The sequence below is a fragment of the Sinocyclocheilus rhinocerous genome, unplaced genomic scaffold (genome assembly GCF_001515625.1).
Source record: "Sinocyclocheilus rhinocerous isolate Xijiao unplaced genomic scaffold, SAMN03320098_v1.1 scaffold921, whole genome shotgun sequence".
In the NCBI taxonomy this organism is placed as follows: domain Eukaryota; kingdom Metazoa; phylum Chordata; class Actinopteri; order Cypriniformes; family Cyprinidae; genus Sinocyclocheilus; species Sinocyclocheilus rhinocerous.
Genome location: NW_015640057.1, coordinates 697137 through 707394, shown reverse-complemented (window position 1 = coordinate 707394; position 10258 = coordinate 697137). Strand labels below are relative to the sequence as shown.

The window sequence follows — 10258 nt, the reverse complement described above, 5'->3', positions numbered from 1 at the left end:
TTTTGTTACCATTGCCATGCATTATACGACTGATAGACTGCAACGGCTGGAGTTAAAAATCATAATTTGTATTCTACTGAAGAAAAAGTCACCTACATCGTGGATGCCCTGGGGGTAAGCAGATAAACATCAAATTTTCATTTTTGGGTGAACTATCCCTTTAAGTGCACTTCTTTTACCATCGTTTTACACCACAGTAAACATTGGGCTCAATGAATTTGTTAAATGGAGCATCAAAACAAAGTGAAACTATGAAATAACATTCCCAGAACGTTGCACGGAGGATTTTTAAGACTAAAACTGTCCTAGTTGAGGATAACAAATCTTAAAAGTGAGATTTTCTGGGAATAGACAAAACCTAACGTTTGCTGGGAACTACAAACTGTCGGCTGGCCTTCATCTGCTGTTAAGAATCAATGTTGAGTGCATTATATCAGTTCTTCAACTGTTTATTTGTCTTTTTTTGAGTGTTGATGGTTCGCTCACCTTTATGGACAGACTTTATAATCACCCTCGCTGCAGGTCCGCATGAACAGGACATATTGAAAACCAGATCTGATGAGAATAAGAAGTCCATATTAAACTCACACATTGCAGTATATTACTACATACTGCTACTAAAAATAACTAAAAATACAAATAAAGTTGTAAGGTGCTGCCAGATATAATTGGCAACTGTCATATATTATCTAAACTGAGAAAATCAAACGGAAAAGCGCATGTTTGACCTTCATGAGTAGCGTTAATGCAGTACTGCTCGACCACACATGCGCTGCTACAGTAACGTTACTCACTGGAGCTGTGTCCGTGTTTGCTCCAGCGCTGATCTGTCGTCCGGTAAGCGGCTCTAACGGCAGGATCCGAGCGCAATCACAGCGAGAAGCGGGCTCATGCCAGCGTCAGCGTCCGCTGCTCTCAGAAGCGATGCTAGAGCAAGTTTAGCGTTGATCAGTGTGATATAACCTCTGCTGTAATCAGGTCATGTGGCCAGAGAGAGAGCTCTGTTTACGCATGAGTGACAGCACGCTAGCGACATCTGTTGGTCAAAGCCATGCAGGAACACCGCAAACATTGCTTTGTTCCGTAAAGTGTATAATGCTATAGTCTGTCATTAAATAACGAGTTCAGATAAATTATCTGTATGTAGTCTTTTGTGTAATAGTTACTCTGCCAGATAGTTATGGCTTCAAACATACTAATATTTCAGTTAAGAAATCCAGGCATTTTATGAAGAAATGAAAGCCATTCTAAGTCATAATTTTGAGAAAGTTTCTCATTATTATGACTTACAGAATTATATTTGTTCTCAACTGTGGCGGAAACGGGCTTCCATAGCACTGAGTATGTGAAGTGAAGAGTTAAAAAAATTCAGGACAGCCAAGCTCCACCCCCTTCAAATCGGAACACGTGACTCTTCTTCTGGAGCTGTTCTGTTTTCGCGGGAAAAGATCACAGCGCCGCACTTGTTCTGCTGTTCTTCCTTGCATTCGTTTACGTGACTCTTCTTCTGGAGCTGTTCTGTTTTCGCGGGAAAAGATCACAGCGCCGCACTTGTTCTGCTGTTTTAATGTGATCAAAGCATTTCTTCCTTGCATTCGTTTAATTATTTATATTAATATTTAATTGTAACAATGTTAGTACTTAATATGAATTATATTTGTATTAATTTTTATTAAAATATATTTTGTTATATGATTTCTAAAAGCGATCTCTAATTGATATCCACATTTAATATTTAGTAGTAATAACAATGATGTCATTGTTTAATATAAATTATATTTGTATTAATTCTATTAAAATATGTAGTTATATTTTAGTATTTTAATTTGGCATATGTTAGAGTCCTCATCTATGTAGGTTTTAAAAACAATCAAACTATTTTTACAACAATGGGAAATAAAAGATGGAAAAAAAAAGAAAGTTATCATACAAAATGAAGAAAAAAAAACTTTATTAAAAACATACTTGGCATGCAACATACAAATATAAATCATCGATGACAATTGCATTCCCTCAACTCAGAAAAAAATAACAGTAAAAGGTCATATTTGTAACAAAAATATTATCATAGCATCTTTATCTATGGCTTGTTCTCCAGTTATATTTTGTTGTGCTTGACTTACTAAACTAAAAAAAAAAAAAAAAGTATTTAATCACTGGCTTATTGTGATCATTAAATATAATGTGATTGTAATTCACAAAAGGTCAGAGAATGCGTGTAGTGTAATTTATTAGCTTATTGCTCAAAATTTAGCAATGGATTACTCACCATATAATTTCATTTCCAAACAATGAACACAGAGACTTCATAAATAGACCTCAAAACCAATTCTGGAATTTGACATATTTGCATTACTAGCATTAATGTGGGATTTCCTTCAAAAGTGCAAGATTTCATAATCTTTGTTTTTTTATGACAGACAGTGGTGCTAGTTACCTCTAGCAGCTCATTCACTGTGCTCCCATGATGCTAACAACAGTAGCGACTACTGTATCATAGTGGAAACTAAACATGATACATTTGCATAAGAGGTATTAGAGATATTTTTGATAAATGATGGCTTTCTGCTCTGCTCTTATGGCTTCATATCATGAATACATACTATAAAATAATAAAGCTAACTCAAGTGTTTGCAATTTTCATTTTGGTTTTCTGTATAATCCAAACATATGAGATGTAACAAAAATAAATGTTTCCCTTGACTATATAAAATAACCGGACACTAACTGCATTTTCACATGGGTCCCTTTTTGGTTACAGTAAACAAAACAGTAAAGGTTCGGTCGCATTAACTGTTGCTCTTTCAATGTTGCAAACAGTAATGTTACATGTTTCTCAGCTGATGCGTGACAGGAAATGATGCGCAGACAGAGTGGATGATCAGCTGTGGAGTGTTTCTCTGAGTTTGCTGGTGATCTTGTCTCGTAGCTCACAGTGTCTGATCAGATCTCTGACCTCCAGAGGAAGTGAACTGTTCCACACGCTCAGCACTGAGTCCTCAGCTGAGACGAGCACAGACACAGGAAACATCAACGGATTATAAATATTAATCATGTAATCATTCGAAGGGCTCATGTAATGCAGAAGCACATGTTCCTTATTCTTCTGAGATAAAATGAACGTCATGCATAGAATTTGTCTTATTATTAAAATTATATTTTCAAATTCAATCTATATGTATTTATAACGTTCTTGCCTTGTGTTTTGATTTGGTCTTGTGACACGCGTTGCCGTCTACCCAGTACTATAATAACATTCTTTCGGTTGAGTGTGTCTGCAAGAGAATATAAACAAAAGATAAGGAATAAATATTTCTGTACAAAATTAGTTAAAACAATTGTAATGAAACGAAACACACAAAAGCTCTTTAAACTGTATATATGCCTTGAGAAAAAAAAAATCCATTAATACTTATTACGAAATAATATACTTTACAAGAACATAATTGACTGTAATGTTTTCAGACACGTAACGGCATGTTAACTGCAATTAAATAAAAATGTACTATAGTGTCAATTTTTATTAAACGCAGTTAGCTGAATTTTAGAGTGCTTTTTGACCCACTAAAGTAGGACTTAAATACATCTTAGAAGTAATTTCATAATTACATATATTGTCTTTTAAAATATGGTAAAAGTCTACGGTTTAAAATATGGTAAAAGTGTATATATAAATATAAAACTAAAACATACGTTAATGTCATTTCTATTGAAACAATTCAGTACATTTAAAATATTTTACATGTAATATTGAATATCACATTGTACCTAGCAGCACAGAGCCCATGCAGCGTATGGAGTGGCAGTGAGGGCTGATGGTCTGCAGTAGCTGACAGCTGGAGACCTCCACCAACAGGATGTGTCCTGCTTTGGTCCCAATCCACAGAGTACCGCTGTGCTGGACCAACAGAGCTTTAACAATCGCCGAAGACGGCACCATTTGTCTAGACTGGTCCTCACTCTGGGCTTTGGGCTTTTTGGTGGGAGTTAATCTGTTGTGGACATATAAATTGGAAGGGTTAGGAAGTCGATACTTAGCCTCAAATGTGAAGATTCTCTGATTTCATGAAACGTAAAGCACAAAAAGTTGTGGAACTACTGCTTCCAAATGATTAAAACTTTCATCATGCCACAAATATGACGTTTCAGTCAAACTCCTATAACAAATGAACTTCAGATGTGCTTCACATGATCAGTTTCACTTCATGTTGACAGGAAGCAAATCCGAGATCTTTCATGAAGTCTTGTGCATGTGTTTTTCCAACTGTTTTTTAATCGGACAGTTATTTTCTGAACCAAATACATTTAATATCTTGTTTTAGTGCAATGGGTGATTGACAGGCAAGTAGGTGGTCCATCACTGATATCCAGGACAGACCAGATTAGCATTAACACTACACATGCATTTCTGTTTTCCTTTCCTAACATTTTGGACCCTACTTGTATTTAGTGCCAACAACTTGTGATCTGATAATCTGAAATGGATGTTAATAACAGGTGTAAATGGGGTCAAAGTGTGTGAATGAGTTATGTTAATGTGTGCCACTTCACCCGAGTAACTGTGCGCAGTCAATTAGGTTCATCATCCTCTCAGTCTTCTTATCCCAGATCTCCACAGTGTGGCCGCCCCTTTTACTTACATACACATGTTTGTCCACCGCTAACCGTGATATGCAAGGATCACTGCTGATTCGACCCTGCTGCCTAAACAAACAAACAGATAAACATGCTTAAGAACTGAACATCACAAAGAAATTCCTTGTAACAGGCTGTTTAACCAACAGCTGTTTTTTAATGTGATGTTTAAGCAAATCCAAAATTATTCATCAAAATCTTACTAAACTTGTCTTCTGCCTTTGACATGATGATTCACCACAATCTCCAGTCTACTCTCTCTGATCTGGACATCACAAAAACTGAACATCACATTCTGAGTATTACTTCATGGGCAAAATACCATCAGCAAACCAATGGGGGTGCCTCAGGGTTCTGTGTTTGGCCCCTTACTTATACTTAATTTATACAGTCTCACTGGACATGGCTTTTAATATCTGTGCAGATTATAATCAGCTTAACCTGTCTTTCATACCTGAGCTAATATTGTGGATTCATCAGGCTGGATGACTTAACAATGTGAACATGAATCTCTTCCTGCCTTATATGTCTTGATGCTTGAACGCTAATGGAGTTATTTTAGTGCTAAATACACCACATGACCGACCTCAAGTATGTAGACAACCCCTTCTAAATGTCAAGTATATTTCAGATAGACACATTACTAGCATGCACAGTACATAAAATCAAGTATAAAATATGACCATGCAATCACATTAGACAAATGTTTTAGAAGAATAGTGAATGGTGCTTTTCTGTTGTGACATGTCATGTGCCCAAAGTGAGTTTGGCATTGGAAAAACCTGACGAGTCTGCACATAGATCACACCTGAACATGTTTGGGATGAATCTGAAAGCTATATGAGTGCTATGGCCCTAAGGGCTCTGAGAATGGGAGCAAATCCTTACACGTTTTACCGCTGAACCATTGAGAGGACCAACATCTGGTTAACAACCATTGTTTTGTTGAAATGAAGCAAGCACATATTGATCAGGTATTTGGGTGTTCACATACCTTTGGAAATGTAGTGTACAGTATACATCAGGGTCTGAAATTAACTTTTGCATTAAGGGGAAAAATTTTAACTGATTTCCGCGGCATTCTTTTTTTACCTTTGTAAGGGCAATTGTTATAATCACCCTATTAAATGTATCCGTGTTGACTTTTATGTTAAATACGTAAATGTAACAAATTATTCAATCAGAATGATATACTGCTACCAATAATATTTGAATTAACAAAAGCCACCTTTACGTTGCAAAGGTAGAACAGAAGCTGCATCTGACATGGCATTTATGTTCATTTACACAGATTACCTTTGTAAATAACCTACATAAAGCACATAAATTGTAAAACAAAAAAAAGTAACTCGTTACAGGGTGGGGCATTTATGACAAAAACCATTAAAAGTTGATTGCCCTTAACATTGTTTTAATAATTATTAATGTTGATTCATTACATACAAAAATGTTTTTGTGTGTGGCGAAACAACACATCAGATTTTGGCTACACAGACATAATCAATGAAGCTGTATATGTGCTTTTTTATTTATGATGAGAGAAATTGCAAGAGTGCAGAATTCAGTTAGTGAACAAAACTTTCCGTTTTCAGTGGTTTTCTTTATTACCAGTGACTAATCTAAACACCTCTGATTGGCCATTATTAAGTTAAACAGAAATGTGTGTTGTTTAGAATGCTGAACTCAAAGATAAGAAAAGCCATCTTCTTTAAGATTGTACAGGGCTTCTACAGACATGAACAAGTTAAATTTAAGAACTTTTGGGCAGTGTAGAGTAGGGCTTGTTGTTTGTCATTTCTCCGATCACAAATGCAGACATGGTTTTATGTTTACGCAGCGCGATACATTATACATTATAATCAGTAATTATGTCCCCACTGGATGCAACAAATGCCTCGTTTATAATGGGTTTTATTGTTTTTGTCTCGTCGCGCCGGGACACAGGGCATCACAGTATGGTGAGGGGCGTAACATTTCCGTCACACGCTTGAGGTATTCGGCCAATCACAACGCACTGGATAGCTGGCCAATCATCGTACACCTCACTTTTCAGAGCGATGAGCTTTGTAAAAATCGATCGTTTCAGAAAGGCGGGTCATAGAGGACAAACAATAATGTACATTATGTGGAAAATAATGTTTTTTTTTAACCTTAAACCGCATAAACACATTGCATTACACCAAATACACAACATAATGTTCTTTTTAGCAACGTCATATGACCCGTTTAATAAGTGAGTCATTGCGATTGAACTGAATCATTTAAATGATTGATTCATTCAGGAACAAAACACCGTCATGTTGCTCAGAGACGCAAAAGAGTGCTTTGGCTGTGTTTGGAATTATTTTTGTTGTCGAAATAGTGCAAAACAGGCAATATGGTGTCTAAAATGTAAGTCTCTTAATAACTTCTAGTTTATCGAACTGTTGTAAAAAAAACAAAATCACATTTGTAATCATGGTAATTTTGGAGAAAAAAACGTCACTCTTCATGTGAAATTAATTAACTATATAAGAAGTGGTATAAATATATACATGCCCCCATGTCTTGAATTTGTAAATGTATTTTAATAGACTGAATCATGCAGTGAAAGAACGCACTTTAAATGCTCACGCGCACTAGGCTAGACTTCACGTAATGCATGCGTGCACTCTGTAGGTGTTTTGAATGCTTTTTGCGTCGTGAGAATATTCAGCAAAATAGCTCACTTGTCATGGTATGTTACTTAACTATATCATGTTATGAATAAACTAAACATTTTGAATTTATACCTCAGTGTGTTTCTTCTGAGTTTCTTTATGTGTGCTGTTACGCTCATTTGTTCTGAAGTCTCTCACAAAGAGACAAACAGAGCGAGCCTCAACAGTGCAAAAAAAAAAAACTTTTGAAACTAGCTAGAAGGCTGACCAGCTGTAGCTCGACCTATATTTATTATTATTATTATTATTGAGAACATTAAGAAGGTAGTTCGACCTGTATTGTGCTACTGCGATTCTCTCTGATGATGCAGTAATTACCGCGGGGAGAAAAAAAAATCTTCGGTCTGTCCAATGATTGTGAACAGTCCGTGAGACTGAAGATATTTTTGGGGTAATGTGACCAAAAATATTTAAGACCCATCGAATCTGAATTTAAGACATTTTAAGGCCTTTTATTAGGAAAACGCTATTTAAGACATTTTAAGACTTTTTAAGGACCCGCGGACACCCTGTTGTATAAATGAGAATACTATGGGGCCAAACACAGAACCCTGAGGCTCCCCCAGTGTATTTAATTGAGCAAGGGCATTTTTTGCTCCCTCATCTTGAATTTGTCAAGATAAGTCCCTGTTAATTTTATGACCCTGTATATAGCATATTTACCTTTAGCAGAAAAAGTAAGTTTAAGCTGTTTTCCACAATAAAAACTGAATCTAATGGTAATTTGTTTTAAACTGACAGATATAGTTATGCTCGTCTTTAGCAGTGTTAACGTTACTCACGGGTACAGCAGTTTGGGTTTGGTGTCTATGCTTCTACAGATGTCGTATTCCACTGTGAGTGAGAACACCCTGCTGCCACAGGCAGCCCACAGCTCTTTGCACTCCTGAGTATGACTGAATGGACCAAGACACATCAGAGGAGTGTTCACATCACCAACCTGCAATGTTTTCACTGGACCACCATTCTTCACCTATAGTCATAAAACATCAAATATGTCAGGCATCTGAGATAATACAGTGCTGTTTTATACAAACCTGAGAGCATTTGGGGATTTTGGAAAAAAAATTTGGGGATTTTAAAAAATATTTATGAAAGAAGTCTTATTCTCACCTAGGCTGCATTTATTTGATCAAAAATTCAGTTACTATTAAGAAATATTACAATTAAAATATTAAGTTAAAAAATTAAGTTAATCTCTCTCATCTCAAAAATTAGAATATTTTGCATCTCAAAAAATTAGAATATTAAGTTATAATATAATATAATATATATAATTCTCATATAATATATAATATAAGTTAATTTTTCTTTTGTAACTTATTTCAAAAAGTGAAACTTTCATATATTCTAGATTCATAACATGTAAAGTAGGGGTGGGCGATATGGCAAAAATATCATATCACGATTTTTTTAAAGAAATATCACAATTCACGGTTTTATCACGATTCTTTGTCATGTTGGTTTTTACTATTTTGCAAGTTGTCTGAGCATTACAGCTAATTTCCATATCATAAAGACAAAGCCTTTCAAGGTAACAAAATATAAAAAAGAATGGCAGATATTTAGGCCAAAGTGGGCAAAGATAAACATCTTTGTCATTATTTTATCTTTGTTATTAAAAAATAAGAACAAAGATACACATTATAAATACACATATTATACAAATAAAACAACAGTGCTTTATTTTAAGGTACAATAGATGTATTTATCAGGAGCATTCAAGAAATTGAATGAACAAATATAAAAATGAAACACTATAGATTGATACCTATCAAAGCAACTGTATTAAAGTTTTTCAGTTAAGAGTAGTGAGTGATTTTCTCTGTGTTTTGTTGTTTTATTAATATAATATAATAAAGAAATTAATATAATGTTCATTTATTTGAAATAGCAAAAATAAAACAGAAATAGAATAAATTTACTTTATCTTTATAAATTTACTTTATCAGTTTAATGCATCCTTTCTAAATAAAAAGTATTAATTTCTTTCCAAAAAAATCTTACTGATCCCAAATCTTTGAATGTCAGTGTATGCAATAAATTAAAGTGCTAAACAATTATAGTTCATAATTCAATGTCAATTGAAAAAAAAACATTCTCAGATGATTCTCCAGTAAACCATGGTCTATTTCAAAGTACAACTGTATTTACTGCACATATTGAAATAATTATTAAAATGATAAATAATGATTAAAAAAGCTATAAGCTATACCTTCAAGACTGAATCTTCATAAATGACTAGTGATCCATCTGCTGTCCCGGCCAAAAGGTAATTCTTAAAGTGTCTGAAAAATTGTAACATTATTCTCTCATCTAAACATAGATCATCCAAGAAGCCATTCCACATTTAGCTCAGAAATGTACATGTAATCACCTGTGAATGTGAAAGTATAGCGATGTCACAGAATCCTTCACACTCTTCAGACAGTGTAGAACCTCTGCGTTTACAGTATCCATGATGAAGAGTGAACCTGACTGTGTACCAGCAACTAACCAGTCACTGCATGACCCTGGAGCTCTGATCACCACCATGCAGAGGATAGGACTGCTGTCAATCTCCTAAAAGAGTGCGGGAACACTGTTAACTGGATCGTTAAATAAACAGCAGTCAATTAGTTAATTCCTCAAGGATTGTGGGTGAACTGTTTGGCAAGTAACTGAAAACTATTATATACAGAACACTGAAATGAGGATGATATAATCATACTTGTTTAGATAAAATAGCATTTAAAGGTGACATATCATGAAAATCTGAGTTTTCCCGGTTTTAAGTGCTATAATCAGGTCCCCGGTGCATCTACCAACCAAGGAAACATGAAAAAGATTAACCCAGTAACTTTGTTTTGGGAAGCCTTTTTCTGCAACCGTCTGAGAAAACGAGCGCATCTGATTTCGCTCCCTTGGTGACGTGGCAAAGGGAT

At 35.0% G+C, this 10258-nt stretch overlaps 2 protein-coding genes across 2 annotated transcripts in view; both read right to left on the bottom strand.

The window, feature by feature from the left end:
* LOC107752479 (ATP-dependent Clp protease ATP-binding subunit clpX-like, mitochondrial) overlaps positions 1-756 on the bottom strand; it is a 13543-nt gene extending 12787 nt beyond the window's left edge. Inside the window, exons 1-2 of the mRNA XM_016568462.1 lie at positions 695-756; positions 487-555 (exon numbers count right to left, since the gene is read on the bottom strand). Coding sequence (XP_016423948.1) covers positions 487-555; positions 695-734 — 109 coding nt within the window. The 5' untranslated portion in view covers positions 735-756. The remainder of the gene's footprint in view (positions 1-486; positions 556-694) is intronic.
* A 1391-nt stretch (positions 757-2147) lies between these two features.
* Positions 2148-10258, bottom strand: part of LOC107752478 (leucine-rich repeat serine/threonine-protein kinase 2-like) — a 49744-nt gene continuing 41633 nt past the window's right edge. The window contains exons 41-47 of the mRNA XM_016568461.1: positions 9712-9896; positions 9550-9622; positions 8117-8307; positions 4552-4704; positions 3769-3992; positions 3198-3275; positions 2148-3003 (exon numbers count right to left, since the gene is read on the bottom strand). Coding sequence (XP_016423947.1) covers positions 2882-3003; positions 3198-3275; positions 3769-3992; positions 4552-4704; positions 8117-8307; positions 9550-9622; positions 9712-9896 — 1026 coding nt within the window. The 3' untranslated portion in view covers positions 2148-2881. The remainder of the gene's footprint in view (positions 3004-3197; positions 3276-3768; positions 3993-4551; positions 4705-8116; positions 8308-9549; positions 9623-9711; positions 9897-10258) is intronic.